The 25,248-nt window shown below is 39.5% G+C and overlaps 1 protein-coding gene across 1 annotated transcript; it reads right to left on the reverse strand.

Annotated features, from left to right (window-relative positions):
- On the reverse strand, window positions 1-25,226 carry LOC110214357 (leucine-rich repeat-containing protein 14-like). Its single transcript, XM_020995244.2, has 4 exons — window positions 25,061-25,226; window positions 20,681-21,039; window positions 10,020-10,643; window positions 1-9,496 (listed from the first exon to the last, which is right to left on the reverse strand). The coding sequence occupies exons 2-4, from the start codon at window positions 20,986-20,988 to the stop codon at window positions 8,941-8,943; spliced, it is 1,488 nt and encodes a 495-aa protein (XP_020850903.1). The 5' UTR covers window positions 20,989-21,039; window positions 25,061-25,226; the 3' UTR covers window positions 1-8,940.
- Between the last annotated feature and the right edge of the window lie 22 nt (window positions 25,227-25,248).

Below are 25,248 nucleotides of genomic sequence, written 5' to 3' on the forward strand. Positions count from 1 at the left end.
TAGGATTTTCCCAAAAATTTTATTTGGTGTCTACTCAATTTTACAACAAAAAGTATATTTAAACATGCACATAGCAACGGCAACTTATCAACCTTCTCCTTCCGATCCTTAGGATTCTCTACATTAACATATCTATACATACTCGTACATATACTACATACTCCTTCCACGTGTGTGGCATTTCACCAACACATTTTGTTAAAAACGTGGCACTTCAGTTCTGACTTTTTCACATGGCATTGCTCCATTTTGCACTTCTCTTACTTCCACATATTCTTAGCATTTGTCACATTGCATGGAGAGTCACCTCCACGTTGGTGCGCCACGTAATCCCACGTAAACCCTAACCCCAATCCATCCATTCTTCAACAGCTGAACATTTAGACTACTTCCAGTTCTCCCACTACTACAAATAATAAAACTTTAAACAAAAGGGTTTTTTTCTTTTAATGGGGGAGGGGGAATCACTAGGATCACTGGGTCACAGACTGTGGCCAAGTTTATAATCCTTGCTGGGCACTGTCAATTTGCACTTCAGAAAGAACAATCCATTTGTAATGCCAGCAACGCTTTTTTCTCACCATGCCACCATTTGGTTTTCATAAATTTTTAATAGTTTCCCCCAAACTGGTAGAGATGATGTAGTGCTATAGTCAGAAGGAACTTTGGAGAGTATCTTGTCGAAGCACATCTAGACAGAGCATGCCCAATTGTGACCATCAAGCCTGAAGATCTCCAGCGCTGGGAAACTCACTACCTCCCAGGATAATCCTTTCTACTACATGACAATTCTATTGAGTTTTTCCCTCATATCAAATTTGAATCTGCCTCTATACAACTTCAACTCTGCGACCAAAGAACAATCTTCTTAACCCACAGTCCTTCAAATGTTGAAACGATGATCATAGGTGTCTTTACCTTTTTTTCACATATTCGCCATGTTGGATCCCTGTCTTGCGAATCATCCGTACATTATCTTTTGGCCATTTGCTGATCAGGAGCTTGATGTTGCGCTTATAAATCCATGGCATACCCCAAGGTGAAAATTTTTCTTGATGTCGCCCTTCTTAGTTCTATGCTCATACATGTTTTATTTATATCCGGTCCAGCCTGATAACTTTATTTCAAGAAGAACCAAGAATCTGTCTTCCACATTTAGGACAAGTATGCTTATGTACTTTTCAACTTCTTAAAAACTGAGATTATTAAAAATACAACTCACCAATTTAGCTTGAACTTATCACTATATATCATGTGAGAGAAGGATCCAAGGTTATTTTCTTCCATATTTATTACTTTCCTCAAAAGCAACTGTTGAATTATTCCTTTCCCTATTAAAATCAGTAAGTTCATTCTATATTAACCTTTTGTGTATATTCTATACCATTTTCTTGCTTGCACAGTACAAGCTTTAATAATTTTGGACTGTTTTTTTTTTAATGCCTACAAGGGCTCTTTCAGTGAATTTCTCTCCACCTTGCCTCAAATACAACTTCTGGCGGGTGTATTTACTTGCCCTGTTGTTTTCCAAGTAAAGCACACTAACCAGTTCTACACAAATTAGCAGTATTGTTATCAGTATCACACTGTCCTCAAATCAACTGGGTCAGTTGCATCACTCTCCGCCCCCCCCACCCAAGACAAGGAAGATTCCTATTTTTCAAGTCTTCCTTAGTCATTGCTTTATAGTTTCCTACACAAAACTTTCATTTGTTCATCATTGTGACTGTCCAAATATTTAATATTTGTCAGTATTCTAAATGGGATCATTGACTCTTCTCTTGTTGCCATATAACATGAACAATATTTGAACATTTTATCCTATTACCTATTAATTTGCTCTACTAATCAGTCATTAATAAAATCCCTTAGCTTTTCTAGGCTCATGATATCAGTGATGTCTTTTCCTTTTCAATGTTAGCCCCTCCAATTTCTCTTTCATATTATATTTCAATTGCTAGTTTTTCTAGTACTTTGTCACACAGTAATGTCTAGTAGGCATTTGTTTCCAGTTTTTAGTGGGAATGGCTTTTCTATGGATACTGACACAAAAATTTTAAATAAAATACTAGCAGGAAACCACAGCAATATATCACAAAGATCATCCACTATAACCAGGTAGGATTTATACCAGGAACGCAGGGCTGGTTCAGTATCAGGAAAATTACAAACATAAAGTGACTTTGTTTTATTCCTTACCTTTTAAATTAAGAACATCTCTCTAAACTTTGGATAAATCTTACTTCATGACAGTGAATAATTGTTTTATTTTGAGACTAAAATCATAGAGATAAGAACTGGACCTCTGATTTCACCAGTACAGGGAATTCCCTAGTGAAGAAACTTCTCCCAATAGGGTAGGTTAGCACTTTCACTGTAACTCATAGTCTTAGAGAGTTGGCTAAAGAAGTTAAATACCTGCCCAATGTCAAACACCACATTATGTCAAAAGCAGGACTTGAACCCTAGACTTCTTAGTTCTGGGGTAGGTCATCCACTATTTCATGCAGGCTGTTAAAAGATCAAGATTACATCTACCTCAGAAAAACAATTGAGCAGTGGAAACTGACATGTTTAGAAAAAAAATTGTGATTGGTATTATTTGTTCTTTGTTGGTTTAAAAAACTACAAGGTCTTTCTTTGCAAGATAGTGAGCAGAGTTCTATCATAATTGCCAGGTATTTACTCATGAATTGATCTCTTCAACCTTTTTTTGTCTTGCTGGGTCAATCTGGATACGTTAAGTATTTGTCCTTTTTTTCATTTACTTCTCTGACATTATAGCTATATATTGTATTATCTGATGTTTTAAAGAGTTCTATACTTTTTTCCCCCTCAGTTTCATCTATAAAATGGGGTGGTGAACTTAAAATGGAATGAACAGATTCAGTATTGAAGAGTACACAATAGTGTTTTCTTTACATTGTTAGGTAGGTGATTTCTCTGCTGATTTGGTGGGTCAAGTTTCGGATGATGAAAGACCTCATAAATATTAGCTCTCTCTTCTTGTGCTGCTGTTACTTTTTCTTCCACAGTGTATGACTGAGGCATATCTATTCACCTTCATTCTACTTTTGTTATTTGTTATGCCTTTCACATATAACATTCTCACCTCTTTCAAAACAAAGTTCAAGTCAGAAAAAATAAATGTTACTTTAATGAATAGTCCTGCTTTTTTTGTGTTACTATCTAGATTATAGATTTTTAGAAAGTGGTATGGTATCATGAAAAGCACACTGGTCTTGGAGTCAGGAGGCATGAGTTCAAGTACTAGCCAGAGCTAGCTATGTAGTCATTACACAAATAACTCTATACATAAATATATAAACACATCAGAACACTCATAATGTGACTCTGGGCAGTCTGAGTTACTTACACTCTCTGGGCTTCAATGTATTCATACGTAAAATGAGGTTGCCGAAAAGGCAGAACCCTTTAAGTCTTAAAACACTTTGGAAATGAGTTATTACTATTATCTGTTCCATTTTTAAGTGTTTCATGAAGATATGTTATTGACATTTAATTTTTAACCAGGCCATATATAACTTTTACAGAATTTTAGTCTATTTCTATGTATTGTTGTAACTATTACATTTGACCTATCTCCTATCCTTTTAAAAATCTATTTCTGTTGAACACTAGAATTTTTTGGAGGGAGGGCTTTTATAATCAGAAGGAGTTTATCTCTTTTACAACTATTCCTTGTACCTATCTAAACCAAACTATATTATATATTGTATTCTTAACTAGTAGTATACATTTCTATGACCTTAGACCCATCTTCTATTGGAAACCAGGGCTGTGCTTTGGAGTTTGTTCACTTGTTTCTCCTCCATACCCTTTTTGTGTTATTGTTTTAAATTCACAAAACAATTCACCGATATCTCCTTTTTAAAAATAAAACCTTAATATTAAACATTATATTGCTCATTTGATTGTATTTATCATATGGGAACTTGGGTAATCTATTCTCTAATCTAATAATTGAACATAAAGAGCTTCTCTGCCCTTAATAGTTTAACATGGTATGCTTTTAAATGTGTCGATGTTGCCCCAAGACATTTCAGAGATCCATGTGAATGAATATGGGTTTCTCATAATGATTTCTATATGACTTATTAATTACTGAATGTTATTCTGACTTCAGAAAAGGATATTTTAGCTCTTTGGCACTCGATTTATCCTCAGATCTTATCCCATGTTTTGGTTTCATGAGGTTTGAGGACTTTTTCTCTCATCTCATATAACAGTTATATAAAATTAGAGGTTGTAACCTAATGAAAACTTTTATACACGGTGTGCCCAAGGTTTTAAAAGTATTGTTAAAGCACTAAAGCTTTGTGTTATTACAGCTTTAAACTTCACTAAAGACTTCTGAAACACTCTGTATATACTTTTTTTTGTTGCTTGGAGAAATCTCCCTTTATCTGAGTTTGAGAATTTCACCTCTATGTGCCATGGAGTCTTTTGGTGAGGGTTCTTCCTAAATAGGAGCTAATGAATTCTTTCAATTTCTAAAGCTGGTTTTGTTTTCAGATACAGAAAAATTTTCTCAATTCTCTGAAAACCATCTCAAGGTTAATTTTCTATATCGCCCTGCTCCTACATTTGTAGCATAGACGATCCTAAGCCAGGCCCAGTTAGAACCTAGAAGCCCTAAAAAAACAAGTTCAAAGTCCATTTAACCTCGCTTTAATCTTGGAAATACTTGTTCCAAGCACTGGACCTGGCTTTTATCAACCTTTAATCCTGAATAATCCTTCATATTCTCAATGCCAAATTTGATCCCCTATTATCCTAATCTTTATTGCTAAAGATTCAGAACTACCCAGTAAAATTTCTTGAATTTGTCCTCTTTCTCCTTTTACGTCTTTTTAAAAATTCTTGTCTTCTTTCATTTCTTTAAAAACATATATCTGAAAAAAAAAACCCAACCATATATCTGATCTCTCTTGTCCTTCAACATTTATCAAGTGAGTTCTGTTCTAGTCTTCATAGCATTTCCTCCATCATGCTCTTGGAGCTTTGACAGTCTTCCTTTTAAATTGTGCCCTGACCAACCACTACATTTTCTTTTTTTATATTCAAGTTGATTTCAAATATTCTGGCTATGTTTGTTTCCAACATTTTCATTTCTCATTGCGGATTTCGTCTAGGCTAGACACTCCACATTACTTTTTGTCTTACCATCTTCCCTGAAATCTTCAGAAGAACAGAAAATTAACATCTAGTCCCTTTTACTACCCTATGAGGTGAAAATAGCAGTTCTTTATCCCCATTTACTCCCTGGAAGTCCCTTAATTTAAAAGAAAGCAAAAAAACCCCAAGAAATTCTTCACTGCCACTAGGACTAGGACACTGCATCCTATTATCCAGTGAGCATGATCACTTTTCCCACCAAACCCTACTCCGAACTCCCAGCAATTGTATTAATAATGCTCTACAAAAGTCACATACTCATTTCAAGGCCCCAGAGCTACACCAAGAACTATCTAAGAGATAAAATCACTATTATGGCTCAACAGGAAAAACAGACTGCATAATATCACAGGAAATGTATGAATTGGGGATCAGAAAATAGAGCTTTGAACTCCAGCTCTGCAACTTCTCTGGGTTTTAGTTTCCTAACTTGTAATATCAGGAGGTTGGACTAGACCAGAGGTGGAGAACCTATGCTCTTGAGGCCACATGTGGCCTTTTAGGTCTTTGGGTGTAGCCTTTTGGCTGAGTCTCAAGTTTTATAGAACAAAACCTTTTACTAAAGGGATTTGTTTTGTGAATTTTGGATTCAGTCAAAGAGCCGCCCTCGCGACCACATGTTCTCCACCCCTGGGCTAGACAATTTCTAAGGTTCCCACTCTAAATTTTATGTTTGACTCTTAGTCCAAAAGGTATTTGAGACTCTGTTCCTACGCTATTCGTAGGTTAGCATATTTCAAGAGAGGTATGAAGAACTGACCTTTCCTACTGATTTGCCTTTCACAAGCTTGGGCTAGTAGTCTTCTGAAGCAAGACCCCTTAAAAATTATAGACAAGTCTTGTCAGCGTAAAAAAAATTCCTTCTATGTGGATCCTAAAAAAATTCAAAGCTCCCATAATAACTCTGCGTCATGACATATATGTTTCTAACTCAATTAAATCTATCAAAAAGGTACGTACCTCTTGGGGTAGAAAAGCTACAATGAATTTAGGCACATGATTTCCTCGGTTACCATGGCAGACACTTTGTTACTCCTACCCTCCATAAGTTGGTTGCCCAATATCCCCTTTAACTTACATCTTAACCTGGAAATCTGTGAATTTGTTTTAAAAAATTTAAAAACTGAATTTCAATATAACTGCTTTCCTTTGTAATTCTATGTATTTTACTCTGCATTTAAAAACATTATTCTGTGAAGGGATCCACTGGCTTAATTAGTACTAAGAGGGTCCATGACACAAAATGTTAAGAACCCCTACCCCCGGTCTACTACTTGGATAACAGAGGGTCTTAGTTCTAGCAGAATCATTCATGTCAGTTCCCCTGAAATTAGGCTTCAAAGAGAGTAAGACATTTAGAATGAGAAAAACAATACCAGCTAAAAATACTAAAAATGAACTAACAGAAGGACTATATGTACCATAATAGCCATAGATTATAAGGGTAAAGATATAATCTTAAGAATGTTAGTGCTTACAACCTTTAGTTCAGAAATTAACCCCAGCACAAAAGAAGCAAACAGATGAACAAGGACATGCTAGAAATCCAACCATTACACCTGGCTGTATGAAAGAGTAAGTTAGGAAAATTAGTTTTTTTTAACTTTTTAACTGAAGAAGCATTCACTTCCTGATAATGTTTGAATTCATTTTATAGGTACTGAGAGAACTTTAAGCATTTGGAAGAATTAAAAATAACTGTGCATAGGAACCAAATATAGTCATATTTGTAACTCCTCCCTTCAGGCAAATTAGTAGTTTGAATGCCTTAAAAAATAATCTATTATTTAAGTAAATTTTAAGTGTGTACATGTGTCCAAAGGTATGAAAATAGAGTTTTATATGCAAGGTGAGAGTTTAAAGGACAAGAAAATACTCTGCTGACTGATATTATCTGCTACTTATGTGGACTGTGCGCTGTTACACTAGAAGTGGAATAACTTGGAAATGAATTTGGCTGTAAAATCATTCAAGACTTCACTTGTCTAGAGTTAAAAAGTATGCTTTTGAGATGAAAAAAGGAACTTACATGAAATGTGAACCATGCTAGAGTAAGAAAAGGTGTATATGTACATATAAATAGATTTTTATTGTTAATCACTGAACTGCTTTCTAGATATGAAATCCAAGCTGGCTTATTTTTTATTATTATCATTATCAACTTACTTTCACCCAGGGAACCTGCTGTAATTGGCAAGGGGTATACAACATGTACACAAATGTAGAAGGCATAAGCAATATAAGTACACCCCTTGAAAGAACAGCAGGAGATGCAAGTCTTATCTAACTTTACTTGTCAAGCATTAATGTTCCTTCAAGAAACAGGACATTCCCTATAGCAACCAAAGTAGTGCTTCCATTGAAACAAAGGCTTCTGGATCTGTACCAAATGGTGGCCAAGCTACTGCTCTGCAGAATCAAGCCCAAACAAGAAGAAATTTGTTTGGATTTTATTGGAATTAAGCTTTGTAATTTGGAAAGGTATAATGCTGTGGTATGTAATGCATCAAAGGATGTCATATGAAGAATACAAAGAAACCAGAGAACCTAACTCTCACTATAGTAGGCCCCTATTCCACCTTGGTAGAATAGAACCCCTCTTAAATGAAAAGGGGGCACACATTTAAGGATAACGTCAGCCAAGAAGGGGGACTCACATCTAGTTCCTGCACTATGCGAAGTTCCCCCCTTGGGGAGCCAACCTTAAATATGGGCCACTACTTAAGACATTCTCCCCTAAAATGAACAAGAACTCAGACAATAACCTGGGAAAAGACAACAGGGAGCCCATTTGGAGAACTTTCCAGCTCCTACACAATCACCTGGAAGATACAATAGGAAATATATATCAAAAAGAAGACATCAACAAAACCAGGGGGACCTCACTCAATCTAAAGACCATATTATCAAAGAAGACAAAGAGATGTCTACTCTGGGTCTACACTCATGGTCGATTGGTCAGTTCAAATATCCCCAACACCCAAATGTTCAACCACAGAATTTAATGGGCAACGCTAAGCAAGTTCATGCTACTTGTTTATATTAGTAATTTGTCCACAAAAAACATCACTATGGGTCAGAACTAAGTAGGCATATTGAGCTCACTGGATGGCTGGAGCTAGTCCCTTAGGGACTCTGAAACCAAACCCCAACGCCAGCATTTCATACTGGCCAGGGAAAACTCATGAGTCTCCTTGGTATACTCAACCATCAACTGAGCACTATAACAAGACTTTAAGTGCCCATCTGGGCTAAATCAGCCCAGTACGTCCTGAGGACATAAGAATAAGCTTTATGAGGTAGAGAGACATGAAGGCTGTCTCCACCCCCTTGGGATTGATATAGAGAGTAAACCAGACACATGTAAGGACAACCTTTTCTGAACATCTGACCTGGTTTATCTGGTATCATTGACAGGACCCTATAAGTCCCTCTGACCCACTTTTGATATATGATATACTAGAAGGTAACCTAGCTCTCCTAGGTTCTCATAAACATTACTCCTACAGACATACCCTCCCCAATCCCTCCCATCCCCAAACTATAAAGTTAGCTACATGCCTCTGCTAGACAAGCTAGAATTCCTAGTATTTAAAGATGACAAGCAGCAGGAGACAAGGCCTCAAGACTCCTTGTATGCTCCATTAAGAGTCAACACAGGAACTACTGGCAATCTCCTCTCGAGTCCAGGAAGAATGGATGACAATGAGGTCTCTCCATCCCTGGCAGGTAGCCCACCAGTTATAAGCTAAAGTAGTCAGGCATATTAGGACCATAGACATCAGTGGTCCACAGCACATTAGCTCGGTCAGCTGACAGTAACATCTGGCGTAATTCAGCCTGAACATGGGCAAACTTCTCCTCATCCAGGAGGATAGCAGCCGGAGGTGGCCAGGGCAAAATCTCATAGCAGTCCACAGGAAATGGATACACCACCAGCTGGAGCTCAGGCAGTACCTCTGACCGAAGCAACAGGGTTTTGAGTCCAGAGGTAGAGAGGGGATTGCCATAGAGACCAAGGTAGCGGAGCTGGACACAGCGGCACAGGCTTGGTAAGGAGGAAATAAGATGGGTGTCCATGAGCTCACACTCAGTCACATTCAGGAGCTTCAAAGTGGTGGAGACTGCCTTCAGCACAGCCTGAAAAGGGCCCAGCAGGGCACCTGAAAGGTTGTTGCCGCTGAGGTCCAACTTCTTAAGGTGGCTGGCATGCGGGCTCTGGGCCAAGTACCTCAAGTCTGTAGGGAGGAGATAACAGAAGGCCACCTCCAGGCTTTCCAGGGGATTCGGTAGGGTGCTGCAAATAGACAAAGACATGGTATTATTTGCCATCAAAATCCAGAGATTCACTCTTACCACCAGAGGGACAAGAAAGATGATGGTTCTGCTAAATAGCTTTGCCACACTGTTGGGAACTATAGGTTCTGACCACAGGTACATTGAAGGAATGGAAGAGAATACAGGAAAAAAACACAGGTTAATAAGGACAAAAATCCTTATGTTATAAAGTTCTCTTTTTAATGATCATTAACATTATGAACCTTTTACCAAGAACAAAGAATTGGCATGGTTTTAAGAAGCTAAGAGTAGGAAGACTTAGATAAGGTTACTTTGATATCAAAACAGATTTCTAGCAACCTAAATGGTTACAATGAATGAATCTTGGAACACTTTCTCATGGAAGCAACCAAGAACTGAGCTGGTGAAATCAGCCTGTGCTATGGAAATAGGTGCCACTCACTGACAACAACTGCTATGAGTACAAATGAGTACAAACAGAAAACAGAAGCAGCATGAGGGGGACTCCCAGGCTCACTTACCTAAGCACCTGATTCAGCCGACCAGAAAGGCAAGAGGAACCCATATTGAGCTCTCTGAGGCGGATCAACTTAGTAAGCTCAGAGAGAAATATACGGAAGCTGTCTTCTGCCTCAGATGAGAGCTGCCATAGGTCCACGTAGCTGTACTGTAGTTTTAGGCTCAGCAAGCTGGTGAACTTCACAATAGAAGCCATGAGTTCACAAAGGCCAGATAACTCCAGGCTATTGAAGCACAGGTCCACTCGGCGCAAGTGCATGGGATCCAGTAACTCCAACATATCTACAGTGCTATTCAGGGGGAGTTCTTCAGCCCGGAAATCTCGACAGCAAAGGCGCAGAGGGCTAAAAGCACTTGTCTGTAATGTATCCTTTAGAAACCCATAGGAGCTGTGGGTTACCCGGAGATCTACTCGAACCTCTATAGGGGTAGGAGTATAGATGGGTGGTACTGCCTTTCTGCGCTTGGCCCGCCGACGTCTCTGTCTTAAAGATTTGTTTAGCTGACCCATGATGCAGGTCTGTATCACAGACACAGTGCGGGACCACATGGTCATGGTTGTGAGGTCTTCCTCATAGCCAGAATCCAGAATTCCTGTCATGTCCAACAACTGCAACTGCAGCTTCCTAAAGAAAGGAGATAACATTTTGAGACCCTATCCTAGAAATCACTACTACATAGTTTACTCTACCCCAAAAGGCAGAGTTCATCCAGTGTGTACTTGATTTACTGTGGCGAAAAAATAGGACTGTAATAGTCAGGAAAGAAAAAGTTATGAAGGGAATGGTATACAGACATTCCAACAAAATCTCATTCGGTACCTGTGGAAACAAAAAAATAATTGGCCTTGATTGTGCTTGAAACCATAACTATTAGATCTCAGGCTTACTTATTTCCTTAATGTCAATAAGAAGAAAGGAATGCCCTAGGAAGGATCTTGCCATCTATGGAACTAGTGAAATATAAAGGCTTTTGGGTTGAATTCCTGGGTCCTAGGTCAGTGTAAAAGCACTTATGGTAAAGACAACCTCCTAGATCAATATTCACATGCTGAATGGCTCAATCCGAATGGGCTCAGGGAGTACATACATTCTCATTGCTATTTTAAGGCTGTACAGTCTCCTGGCTCTGCTTGCTAAACTAAGGTGTTTTAGTGGCCTCGAAAAGACTGAAAATATTACCTGGATTTCCCCTTATTTGATTAACTAGTGACTCCATTCCCTGGCTTTTATTTTCTATATATTTATCAAACATTAATCTTTTGTATACATTTGGTTTTATTTCTAGGAGCCCTCTTTCACCCGGTATTAGTTTTCCTGCCCTTAAGGTCTACTTTGATGCCTCATTATGATGTGGTACCAGCCCTGACTGCTGAGTAAAAAGAATATAAATACAGTCTAATAAACAGATTTTGTTTGTTTTCCAAGGGCCAGCCTGGCTAAGTTTGGAAATGGCTATAGCTTTTTTTTCATGGAAGCAAAGAAATGGAAACTGAGAGGTTCCCATTAATAGGAGGATGGCTAAACAAATTATGGTATATGTACGTGATGCCAGGCTACTGTTCTGTAAGAAATTATAAAGGGGACTGTTTTAGAAAAGCCTGTAAAGACTTGTATGAACAGATGCAAAATGAAGTGAGCAGAACCAGAACAATTTATTAATACAACAGAAATTGTAAAGGAACTCTGATCAACACAGTGGAACCAACCACAGTTCCAGAGGGCTCATGATGAAACATGCTACCCACCTCTAGATAGAGGAGTAACAGACTCAGAGTGCAAACTGAATTATGCTTATTTTTTGTATATGGCTAAAATGTGGGAATATTTTTAATGAGTTTTGTTTTTCTTGCTTTCTCAATGGATAGAGAAGGGAGTGAGAAGGAATTCAAAACTAAATACAAAATAAAACTGGATTAAAAAAACAAAAAGAAAAAGGTGACTATGGATTTTTTTTTGGCTAAAATTCACAAAAAAGCTGGTTAATAAGACAGCAAGAAGCTGTGATCCTCATCACAAATTGAGAGAGATAAGGAGCACATACAATGATGAAATCAAGAATCCTTAAAGCATTTTAAAAGTTAAACATTAGGTAGTTTTGATGTTAACTGCCTTATAATAGGCCCATTTCTATCATCTTCTCCCACATCCAAGCTAAATATTCTTGCCCTCTTATTTTTTCATATAAACTGATGCTGATATTTTGACTAGCACTGAATTAAATTTATAAATTAACTTCAGAACCATGTTGATCTTATTCAAATGTAAATAATAACTGTCTCTCTAATTTTCTATGGTTTTTATTTCTGTCAATAGCATTTTATAACTATCTTTATAAGAGATCAAATGAGTGTCTAGGTCAATTAATTCCTAAATATCTGATAACTTCTTGTCAGAAACAAAATGTCTTTTTTATGTATCCTTGGTCTTTTTTGGTAATAACCTAAGAACAGAAATAATTCCTGTAGTCAAATCAATTTGTTTTCTTGTTGAAGTCTTTGGATTTTCTATAATAATTACAGTTAACATTTATACAGTGTTTACTATGTGCTAGGCATTGTGCTAAGTACTTTGCAATTATTATCTCATTTCATTCTCACAATAATTCTGGGAGGCAGGTGCTATTATTATCATCCTCATTTTATACATGAAGAAACTTGAGGCAAGCAGAGATTAAATGACCTGCCCAGGGTCACATAGCTGGTAAGTGTCTGAGGCTGTATCTGAACTCAGGTCTGCCTGACTCCAGACCCGGCATTCCATACACTGCACAACCTAGCCGCCAACAATCACGTCATCTACAAATAATATTTTGACTTTAATTTCCAATATTAAGTTCTTTATTTTTTTCCTTTCAGAACTGTTAGCATTTTTACTATTTATATTCTGTTACACGTGTGACTTCACAGAACTGAGAGTTCGAAGAGACTCTGGCATCAATCCAGTCCAAGTTATACACAACAAGAACCTCCACTATACTCTACCTAAAGACTTCCAATGAGGGGGTGAAGGGGAATCCCAATACATCTCAAGGTAGTCCATTTTACTTTTAGACAACTCTAATTGTTACTTTTCCCAACATCAAATCTAAATGCAACTTTTACCCATTCTATCAAATGATGACAAATAAGTCTAATTCATCTTCCACATGACAGCTCTTCAAATATTAGAAGACAGTTGTCATGTCCCCAATAAGTTTTCTTTTAACCAAACTCAACACATTAGGTCAATGAGTCAACACGACCAGTTCGGTTCCTTCAACTGCTCCTCATATGACAAGGCCCCAAGGTCCTCTTATCATCCTCACTGCCTCCCAGCTTATCAATGTCTCCCCTAAACTCTGGAGCTAAGAACTGAGCCCATTACTCCAGATATGGTCTGATTAGGGAAGAGTACAGAAGAACTATAATCTAGTTCCTAGAAATGATGCTCTCAATAAAGGTTGAGATTACATTAACTCTTTTGGCTGACATATCACACTCTTGACTTGTTGGGCTTACAATCCACTAAAACTCCTATATCTTTTTCAGACAAAATGGGATCTAACCATCACTCTGATATCTCGCACTTATGAAGGTGATATTTTTTGAACCCAAGTATAAGGCTTTATACATTTATCCCTACTGAACTACATCTTATTAGATTCAGCCCAATGCTCTAGCCTAGCAAGGTCTTTTTGGATCCTGATTTTGCCATCCAATGTTAGCTATCCCTCTGAGCTTGGTACCATTTGCAAATTTTGTGAGAATGCTACATATGCCTTTATTCAAGTTGTTAATAAAAATGTTCGATAGCACTGAAACCAAGCACAGATCCCTGGCGCATTCTACTGGCCACCTTGACATTAAAACACTAATGACTAATTTTTATAGTCTGCTAGTCTATCTAGTTTGCATTCTAGCTTCTTTATAAGAACAGCATGAACAATATTATCAAATACTTTGCTAAAATCTATGTAAACTACATCTACAACATTCACCCAATCTATTGAGTAAGTAACCCCAAGTTGCTCTGGTATGTCTTGACCTCTTCTTTCTACTCACATCACCACAATTTGAATATAGGCCTTAATCATCTCTCACCTATATTACTGTAATAGCCTTCTAATTGGTGTCCCTGCATCATTTCTACTTATGCATCCTCCATTCAGTGGCCAGTCATTTTCCTCAAGTGCATATCTGACCATGTCAGCTCCCTACCCTATAAATTCCAGTGGCTCCCTAATACTTCCAAGATCAAATATAGAATTCTCTTTGGCATTTAAAGCTCTTCACAAACTAGCCCCTTTATACCTTTCCAGTCTTATACTTTACAATCCTCCACACACTATACCACCAAGCTACATACTAAACTACCTGTTGCTCCTCACACACGGCACCACATCACCAGTCTCTGCAAATGCCTGGAATATTCTTCCTCCTCACCACTAAGCACCTCCTTACAAGTACAGATATTGTACTCCATCAGTAACAGATCACAAATTTTTAAAAAATCATTTAAACTAAGTCATTTATTTTCTCTCCTTCCCATTCCCTAATGGGAAAAAAAGAAAATTCCTATAACAAATACACATACTCAAGCAAAACAAATTCCCATACTGGCCATGTCAAAAAATACATGTCTCATTCTGCACAGAGTCCATCACTTCTACGTCAGGAGGTGGGTAGCATGATTCATCATTGTTAGGCCTAATTGTAACCTTTCCACAAATTCTCCTTTTGCATTATTCTTATCCATGTCTTTCCATAAGTTCTCCACTAGAGGCCTTTCTCTGATTCTTTTAATAGTACTAACTCTAATTCTACCTCTGACTCTCTCATTCTCACAAATTCCAGAAGAGACCTCTGAGTACAAAGTCTTATCTAAGCAGGAATCTGCTACAAAATCCTAACAAGTGTCTTTTGCTGGAATGCCACCAATGAAGCTAAACCTCCCCATTATACTTTTGGATGGCTCTAACTGTTGGGAATTTTTTTCCCTTTATGGAATTTTTGTATTTTTCATTCTCAGAAACTGTAGGGGCACATGAGTTACAATTATTTTCATGGCGTCTGTTACAATGACTAATGGCTAGAGTGCAGGGGAAAGAGGAGCAGGCCTAGGCAATAACAAATCTGGATCCAAAGATCTAGAGACTAATACCTTGATGGCCTGAGAGAAGCTGTCAGGACAATTCTCCCATTCCCTCCCTAACCCTGATGAAGGGGCCTTGGAAAAATATGATCAAAGTTTCACTGATAAAGGCTTCATTCTCCAAAAATACAGACAATGGAGTAAAATGTATAAAAATAAGAGCCATTCCTCAATTGATAAATGGTCAAAGAATACAAACAGGCAGTTTTCAGAAGAAATCAAAGTTATCAATAGTCAAATGAAATGATGGTATAAATCACTAATAATCAGAAAAATGCAAATTAAGACAACTCTAAGGTACCACCTCACACCTATCACATTGACCAAAATGACAAATTCTGGAGGTAATGTGGAAAAACAGGGACACTAATTCACCATTGCCGGAATGAACTGGTCCAGCCATTCTGGAGAATAATTTAGAACTATGCTGAAAGGCAAACTATGCATATCCTTTGACACTACCAGGTTTGTATCCCAAAGAGATCAAAGGAAAAGGAAAAGGACATATATGTAAAAAAAATATAGCAGCTCTTTTCGAGGTGGCAAAGAATTAGAAATTGAAGGGATGCCCTTCAATCGGAGAATGGCTGTAGGAAATGACAAAGGGGATGGTTTCAGGAAAAACCTGGAAAGATTTATATGAACTGATGCAAAGAGAAGTGAACAGAACCAGGAGAAAAATAATCAAATGTGAAAGACTTAGCTATTCTGATCAATACAATGATCCATGAAAATTCCAAAGGACTCATGCTGAAAAAGCCTATCCCTGGGGTCTTCCACTTCCGGGAGCCAAGATGGCAGAGTGAAAAGGTAGCCTCTCTCACTCTCCCCTATCAACCTCTGAAAACCCAGAAAATATCACCCCAGAAAAAAAAAAACCCTGGAACACCTAAACTAGAAGAAAGACAAGGAGCAGCAGTGCAGTAGCCCAGCAAACGGGTCTCCCAGTGCCTCAGCAAAAACAAGGGGCCCCAGGCGGATAAGTACCCTGCATTCATCTGAAAGGAGGTGAAGAAAACAACCTAAAGGCTTCCTAAAGACCCGACCTTGCTGATTCCAACCCAACACCAGGGTTGCTGCAGGAGCCCTGAAGCCCCCAATTGTGAAGAGATCCTGAAGCCCAGGTAGTAGAGCAGGCAAACACCAACACCTGGACCTCCGAGTGCCTGGGGGGGAAGGGGGGAACCGGTGGAAACCAGCTCAGAAAACCACCAGGAGTCTCGGCAATGCAAAGGAATCTCCCAGTGCATTAGCAGAAACAAGGGAGACAACACTGCAGGGGGCCCCAAGCAGATAAACATCCTGCAGCAGCCATCTAAAAGGAGCAGAAGAAAGCTAAAGGAAAGGAAAAGCAGGCAACCTAGAATTGCCTGAAAGTTCCAGCCTTGCTGATTCCAGCCCAACACAAGGTAAGCTGCCAGAAACCTACAGCCTCCAATTCCCAGCATAAGAGGCCCCAGAACGCAAAGCCAGTGACCAAGACCTAGGCTCCCAACACAAGAAGCTTGGGTCAGTACCCTCTGTGCCCCAGCAGGAGAGCTCAATCTCTTTAAAGCCCAGGGAATAAAGAAACACCATGAGTAAAAAGAAACGTACCATAGATTCATATTATGAGAAGAGTGAAGATCAAGACAGAAATTCGGAAGAGGACAACATTGTCAACAAACCCACATCTGCAACAACAAAAGGGAATATGAACTGGTCTGAAGCCCAAAAAGCCTTCTTAGAAGAGCTCAAGAAGGATTTTAATAGTCAAATGAGAGAGGTAAAAGAGTCCTTCAAAAATACAATTGGCCAGTTGGAAAAAAAATACACTGAAGAAAACAAGTCCCTAAAAAACACAATTGGCCAACTGAAGAAGGAAGGACAAAAACTAACAGAAAAGTACACTGAAGAAAACAAGTCCCTAAAAAACACAATTGGCCAGTTGAAGAAGGAAGTACGAAATCTAACAGAAGAGTATGCTGAAGGAAACAAGTCCCTAAAAAACACAACTGGCCAGTTGAAGAAGGAAGTACAAAAACTAACAGAAGAAAACAATCTGTTAAAAACTAGAACTGGACAAATGGAAACTAATGTCTCTATGAGAGAGCAAGACTCAGTCAAACAGAAACAAGAAAATGAAAAAATCGATGAAAATGTAAAATACCTCATCAGTAAAACAACTGACCTGGAAAATCGACTCAGGAGAGACAATTTAAAAATTATTGGACTACCTGAAAATCATGATGAAAAAAAGAGCCTGGACAGTATCTTTCAGGAAATCATAAAGGAAAACTGCCCAGAAGTCCTAGAACCAGAAGGGAAAATAACCATAGAAAGAATCCACGGATCACCACCTCAAAGAGATCCCAAATTGACAATGCCAAGAAATATAATAGCAAAATTCCAAAATTACCAGATGAAAGAGAAGGTGCTGCAAGCAGCCAGAAAGAAAAAGCCTATCCCCTTCCACAGAGAGAGAAAACCGATGCAATCTGAGTACAAATTGAAGCTTTTTATCCCCTCCACTTAATTTATCTTGTTTTTGGAACTCCCCCCCTCCAAAGAAAAAAGAATCTTAAAAAACTAAATAAAATATCATGTGCAGTATTTAGTTAAAAAAAAAAGATTGAAAAAAAAAGTTCTCCAGGGCTGTATCCCAAAGATATCATACAAATGGGAAAAGCACACACATGTACAAAAATATTTATAGCAGCTCTTTTTGTGGTGGCAAAGAATTGGAAATTGAAAGGATGGCCCATCAATTGGGGAATGGCTGAAGAAGGTGCGGCATATGAATGTAATGGAATACTATTGTGCTACAAGAAATGAGGAGTAGGTGGACTTCAGAAAATCCTGGAAAGACTTGTATGGACTGATGCTGAGTGAAGTGAGCAGAACCAAGAGAACATTGTACACAGTAATAGCCATGTTGTGTGATGACTAACTTTGATAGACTTAGCCCTTCTCAGAAATGCAAGGATCTAAGACATCTCCAAAGGTCTCATGATGGAAAATCCTGAACACATCCAAAGAAAGAGATATGGGTCTGAATGCAGATCGAAGCATACTATTTGCTATTTTTTTCTTCTGTTTTGTTTTGTTTTCTCTTTCTTGTGGTTCCTCCTATTGGTTCTAGTTCTTCCTTACAACACTAATGTGAAAATGTGTTTAATAGGAATGTGCACGTATGGCCTATATCAGATTGCATGCTGTCTTGCGGAGGGTGGGGGGGAGGGAGGGGGGAGAAAAATTTTAAACTCAAAAGCTTATGGAAGTGACTGTTGAAAACTAAAAATAAATTAATTTTCAAAAAAAGTTCTCATTGCATGACAACAGCAACAACATGACAAGAATGAAGATAGTATTTATATAGTGCTTTAAGGTTTGCAAAGTGTTTTACAAACATCCATTTTATCGCAACCCTGGAAAGCAGGTAGCATTATTACTTCATTTTTCAGATAAGGAAACAGAGTCAGATAAAGGTTAAGTAACTTGCCCAAGTTCACACAGCTAAGACATATCTGAGTCAAGATTTGAACCCAGGTCTTCCTAACTCCAAGTCTGGAATTCTAACCACAGTACCACATGGCTGCTGAGGAAGAGGGGGAAGTTGGCCACAAGAATGAGGTAAGTAGATCTCAAATTCATTACAATAAATTTCATTTATTTAACAAATATTTATTAAATGAACTATTAATAGGTACTGGGGAAACAAATCTAAAAATAATTCAAATCTACCATCAAAGAGCTTACACCATAGGGAAGAGAGAATAATTAAGTGGGGAGCTGTGTGTAGATGATACATATAAGTCTTACACAATTTGGCCATGATAATGTCAAAGAAAAATCCAAAGTACTGTAGGAAAATCTGAGGGAGAAAAACACTTTCAGCTGGATAAATCAGGAAAGGATGGATAGAGGAGGTGGCACCTGGACCAAACCTTGAAAGTAGTTAAGGATTCTGAAGTAACATGGAGAGTTTTCACTCAAATGCACAGAGGCAAGAAACAGCATGTGAAATCTACAAAGTATCCATTAGGATAGTCTGGATGGAAGCTGGAGTGAACAATGAACAATGTAAAATAAAGCTGGAAGCATAGATTAGAGCTGTATTACATAAGGCCTTAAAGGCCATGCCAAGGAGTTTGATTCAAGTCCTACGAACTGTAAGACTACAACACAAGAAAGTGGAGAGGGGTGTGGTCTGTGGACAGGGGGCTTTTGGCAATAGGAAAGTGGGATGGTATGATAGCTGTGTGTCATAACAGAAAAGGAGAGCTTAGAAAGGAACTGCAAACTATTTTGGCATCTACTTTGGATTTAGTTTCTACCTCTGTTTTCATGGGCTAGCCAGAATGAGCAGAGGAGGAATTTTGACATTAGTCAAGGCTATGGTTGGCGTGAGGATGACCAACAACATCTTAAACTCACTACTCAAGTTTGGTATCTGTCTCTGCTTTAATGACTATAGTGGTTTGGGCTACTGTGTTGATCAGCTGCAGTTCACAGGTTACAACAGTAATCTGTTTGCATATACCCTTTGTAAACACTCTTAGGCAAGATGACCAAGTATTCTGAAATTATGTTTTATATTGCCTACAACTGCACAGAAAAGTAACTCTGCCATTTAATTTGCTTCTCTGAAGTAAGTCTATGAGCTCTTCTTCCATTTATCTCCAAGTTTTCATATCTTGATTTCATTTACAGAAAAACTGTCAATATGGATATGGATCAGTTCCTGCATTTACTCAGCTCATTAGTCTTGAGACAAAGATGATGGGTAGGGGGTACCAATAAATGTTTGTGGGGATTTCTAAAAACTGTGGATCCTTAGCATATCCTGCCCTTTTCTGACACTGCCATCATTATGAAGTAGAGATCTTACAGTCTCAAAGGCCACCTTGCATTTTTATGCTATTCCCCCTTCTCCCCAGAATGTAAACTCTTTGAATGAGGGGCTGTTTTGTATCTTCTGTGCCTACCATAGTACCTAATACATAGCAGGTGCTTAAATAACGGCTGATAAATAAAATAAAATTTTAAAAAGTACTACCTGATATAAAGTTTTCTTTATCAAAGATATTTCTAAAAGCATTTTTTGTAACTGTGAAAAGTTGAAAATCACACTACCATCCAATAATTGGGTAATAGCTGATCAAACTCTGGTAAATCAAAGAACTGGATAATATAATAAGGATTATAAAGAAAAACAGAAAGATACAAAAATATGCAAAGTGAAGAAAGCAAAGTTGGAGGATCAATACATATAACGACGAAAACTACAGCAAAGAAAAATATATGCACAAATATAGGGTAAAATGGACAAAGATGAAGGAAAGAGACAGGAAAAGTAATTGCTAAATTGTTTAGCTGGAATTTTAAAATGTGGTTATTTTATTGAAGTTAAGTTCTTAAATAAGTTACTCATTTTAAAAAGAAAAAAATTCTAAGTGGCTTCTGCCATTCATCCTTTAGCCCTAGGAAGATGTTTCATATGAGTTTTTTGCTGGGAACCATACACATCAACTTCCCCAGGCCCAAGTTACCTGCGAGGGGGTGGCTCCCTTAGTCGTGCAGAGAGCCCCAAGATCACAGCCTGTACACTCTCCTTTGTTGGCCTTTCCTGTAGTGGAATCCGGCGGCAATCTGAATGCTCACGCAGTAGCTGCTGGAAGCTAAGGAGAGGGAAAGGCCACATCTGTACCAGCTTCTGCAGCACCAATGTTTTTCTGTCTAAGAAGGCTGCCTTGAACAGGACTGCATATAGCTCCTGGGGCAGGAATGCCAGGGCCTGGCATGCAAAGACCTGATCCTGGATCACCTGACGGGCACACAGGAACACGAGGGAATGCATCGCTGCAAGCAATGTACACTGGATGCCCAGGAGACACAGATGGGGAATTACCTGCCAAGAGAAAAGACATTCAACACTTAAAATCAGTCTTACAGGCCTGCAAGCTCCAGGTCACCATTAACAGCCACCTAACTGGGCCACATACAGTTGCCATTCCTTAGTCCTTGAACAACCAAAACCAATATAAAAACCAATAAAGCTAATGCAGCCTTTGGAGACATAAATACTAGTAGCCAGTACCTGGAGAGTGATAGCCCTAGGTGGTTCACTCTGGAATGGTGTTTAGGTCTGAATATGTCATTTTAGGAAAGCCACTGGCAACCAACCCCAAGACACCTTCAGGAGAACGGAACTAGGATGGTATAGGAAATGTGAAACCATGCCATACAAGGGGCTGTTGAAAGAAATAGGGATGTTTAGCCGGAAACAAATTAAGGGAGAATGGCTTCTACAGGTCACCAGCGGTATGGGCAAGGGCTCAGAAGAGAGGTCAGGGCTTGGAACATGGAATGCATCCATGAAGATGTGGTAGATGAAACCATGACAGGAAATGAACTCACCAAGAGGAACGAACATAGAGAAATACATTAAAGAAAGCCAAAAAGAGTTCTAGGTTTGGGTCTTAGCTCAACATATATAGAGGCTCAATGGCCCAAGTATTCTGAGAAGGAACTATGACAATGGGTTTATATTGACCTGAGTTTGTGTAGAAAACCATACTCATTAACATGAGATACCTAAGTGCCTAACATAAAGCAAGCACTTAATAAATGCTAGCTGGATTAAATTGAACAATGATCTTCCGGCAGGCAAGTCCCTTCAGAACAAGAAAATAAAGGTACTGAGAGAACATATGGAATCAGAGCTAGAAAATTAGTGTCAACGATAAACCTGTTCAAGTGCACCAGGAATGCCTGCTGTCTCATCTGTGGAAGAGTACTACACTCTGTACCGTACTCTGTATATTCAAGAGACAATAACAATCCTAGCAGTTTTCTTGCTATTAGAGGCACTATGTCAAGTAGAATAAAGTCAGAGGGGCAACTAGGTGGCGCAGTGGATAGAGCACCAGCCCTGAAGTCAGGAGGACCTGAGTTCAAATCCGGCCTCAGACCAAACACTTGACACTGGGCAAGTCACTTAACCCCACCGCCTAGCCCAAAAAAAAAAAAAAGAATAAAGTCAGTTACATAACATTTGTTTTGAAATGTTCTGAGACAACTGAAGTACTAGGGAATAATTCGGGAATAACTTAATTTTGTATTTGTTCATTTTTGACTTTGTCATCAACATTGAGAATGCAGAAAACAGCATCACTTTACAATAAATTCCAACCTGCAACCCTTCCAATACCCTCTTCTACAAGAAAACTTCAGGTCTTTTTCAAGGTAAAGGGTCTCCAGGTTCTGGAACTGCAGTCCACTGAGGGTGCCTCCTGGCTTGTAGCAATCAACCTTGCCAGCTGTAGTAAGCTGGATACCACCACTATTTGTTGTAGCACATATTTCTTTTTTAGTCATTTAACATGTGTAAAACTATGCTACTGTTTTTACTTGGTTCATCTCTTTTTACGTATCACTGATAAAATTTTTGAATGTTGTGCTACAACACCATGTTTCCCATAAGACCTATGGTTTTAACTGCTTGATTTTGTATAGCACAGTGATTTTTAGAAACACGTTATTTCATGTAATGGCAACTAGGTGGTGCAGTGGATAGAAAGTGCTAGGCCTAAGTCAGGAAGACTCATTCTCCTAAATTCAAATCTGGCCTCAGACACTTAATGCAGTTGTATGATCCTGGGCAAGTCACTGAACCTTGTCTGCCTCAGTTCCACATCTATAAAATGAGCTGGAGAAGGAAATGGCAAATCACTCCAGTATCTTTGCCAAGAAAACTCCAAGTGGCGTCACAAAGAGTCAGACACAACTGAAATGACAGATCAACAAATGTCATGTTAGAGCAAAACTGATTGTTGCACTCTCCTTACAGCCCTTGTGACTATACTCACATTTACTTACACCCTCTTCCGTATTTCATTCATTACATACTATCTTTCTTCCCAGTCACCCAGTCTCAAATCATCTCTGACAACTGTCCCAACTTTTCCCCAAAACTTTTGTAGAGTCAGCGCTGGCAGATAGTTTAGAAATCCTCTAGTCATGATGTTCTTAACCTTTCTGTGTCATGGACCCCTTTGGCATCTGGTGAAACCTATGGACTACTCGTCAGAATAATGTTTTTAAGTGAAGGAAATACTATATTTCAATCAGAGGTTAGTGAAAATAAAGGTAAAAAATTTCCCCAAGTTCATGAACTCCCTAAAAATCGATCCATAGATAAGATTCCAGGTTAAGAACCCCTACTCTCTTCTAACTCTCTCATTTAATATAAGGGAAATTAGTCCAGGAAGGTGTTTTACCCAAGGTCATATGGAATTAGTGGTGGAGTAGGAATTAGCTCCCAGCTCAACATAAAATAAACATTTTCCCAGATGACTAGGAGGGAGATGGGAAGTCCAAGTACTCCAAGGGTTTAGAAAGCAGAGGAACAATGGTCCTACTACCACCATCAGCTAAGTGGCAGAAAAACTGCTCAAGCTGCCATTTGGGCTCAGGAACAACAGTTATTGGAAAGGAAGGAAGAAAGGAGGAAAAAGGGAAGCCACATCCTTACTTCTGTTGTTGTATATGCCAAGTAAGCTCATATAACTATAACTGATCCCTGAGACCCACTCGCCCTTCGAGGGCCCCCAGGAAATTCAATCCCCACCCCTCTCTTCCAGACAACATTTCATTTCCATTTTTTCCCTAGAACAGGGCTGTCAAAGTATGGTCCCTGAGACGTTTCCATAATAAAACTGAAATGTTTTAATTTCTAGCATAGCAAATATGGATAAATATAATCCACTTAAACAAATGCTCTTTGGGGAACTCCTCTATAATTTTTAAAAATATAAAAGAGTCCAGAAAATTTCTTCTGTACTTTCACCTTCCCCCACAACCCTAAAGTAACCCATTTTGGCACCCTCTCCAACTCTTCCACACACTTCCTCCCTCAGATCCCAATTCCCCCAGTAGCTTCTGCTCCACCATCACCTGAGCAAATGGGTCTCCTCATGGTTACCCAGCAACCACCAAACCTCAAACGATTTGCTATGCAGGCCCTACTCTCTTTATGCACCCTCCTCCTATGGCCAGTATAATCATAGGCTGTTGTATCTGCCACTCCCTCCTATCCAGAAAGTCTCCCACTCACCTGCTCTTTGTCTACTTCCCCTGGTCTGAAGTCCCCATCTCCCCCCACTTTCTCTAAAGTCAGCTCCCTCCTCTCTTCATGCAATCAATCTTCACTCCTACCTCAAGTTATCTGCTCTTCAAGTCTATTCCTACTAGCCTGATACCTCCGTCACAATTTGAATGCAATCTCCATTAATGCAATGCAGTCTCCATTCCTGCTTGCCCATCACTGATGGTTTTGGCTTCTCTCTACTCCAGCATCTGTTCCAAATCCACTTCCTCAGGCTTGAGGCTTTCCCCTCCCAAACACAGTTTTTATTCCCGCACCGCCCTCTCTCCCCATGCAGCCTCCATTCTTGTGCCCTCCCCGCCATCCTGACTTAGTCCTTACTTACCCTCCCCCATCTGTTCCAAGCATATTCCTCCCGGCCTGAGCCCCCCTCCCAAATATCTCCTTTCCACTCACGCAGCCTCCAGTCCAGCTTTCGGATACACCCAAAATCAATCTGCTCTCCAGCTCCCCCCGCCCATCTGCGCTTCTCCCAATCTAGACCGCCCCCCCCCGTGTGTGTGTGTGTGTGTGTGTGTGTGTGTGTGTGTGTGTGTGTGTGTCCGCGCGCGCACGTCAGTCTGTCTTGTCAGTCTGTCCGCTCTTTGTTCCCCTCCCCCTCCTCCTGTGCCCAAGTCCGCCACTCCCACTCACCAGAGCTCGTCCGTCCAAGGAGGCCAATCCGTCCCTCCTGGGCCTAGGCCTAAATGGTCAATGCCCGCCAACCCCAGGCCTTCGCGGCTCTCCTCCCCCCACCCTCGGTTCGCAACCCAGTGAGTCCGACCTGGTCACCCTGGAGCCCCGGGGCCAAGCCGCGCCACAACCCCGGGCACGGGCGCGGCCGTCGCCCTCGCCGCCGTCGTCGTGGCCGCCGTGATCTTCCACCGTTGATGCACTTGCTGTCCCTGACACACCGACTACCTCCCTCCGCCGCGAAAAATAGATCCGGCTCTGTACGGACCGCGGGGCGGG

The sequence above is a fragment of the Phascolarctos cinereus genome, unplaced genomic scaffold, assembly GCF_003287225.1.
Source record: "Phascolarctos cinereus isolate Bilbo 61053 unplaced genomic scaffold, phaCin_HiC Scaffold_4;HRSCAF=312, whole genome shotgun sequence".
Classification (NCBI taxonomy): domain Eukaryota; kingdom Metazoa; phylum Chordata; class Mammalia; order Diprotodontia; family Phascolarctidae; genus Phascolarctos; species Phascolarctos cinereus.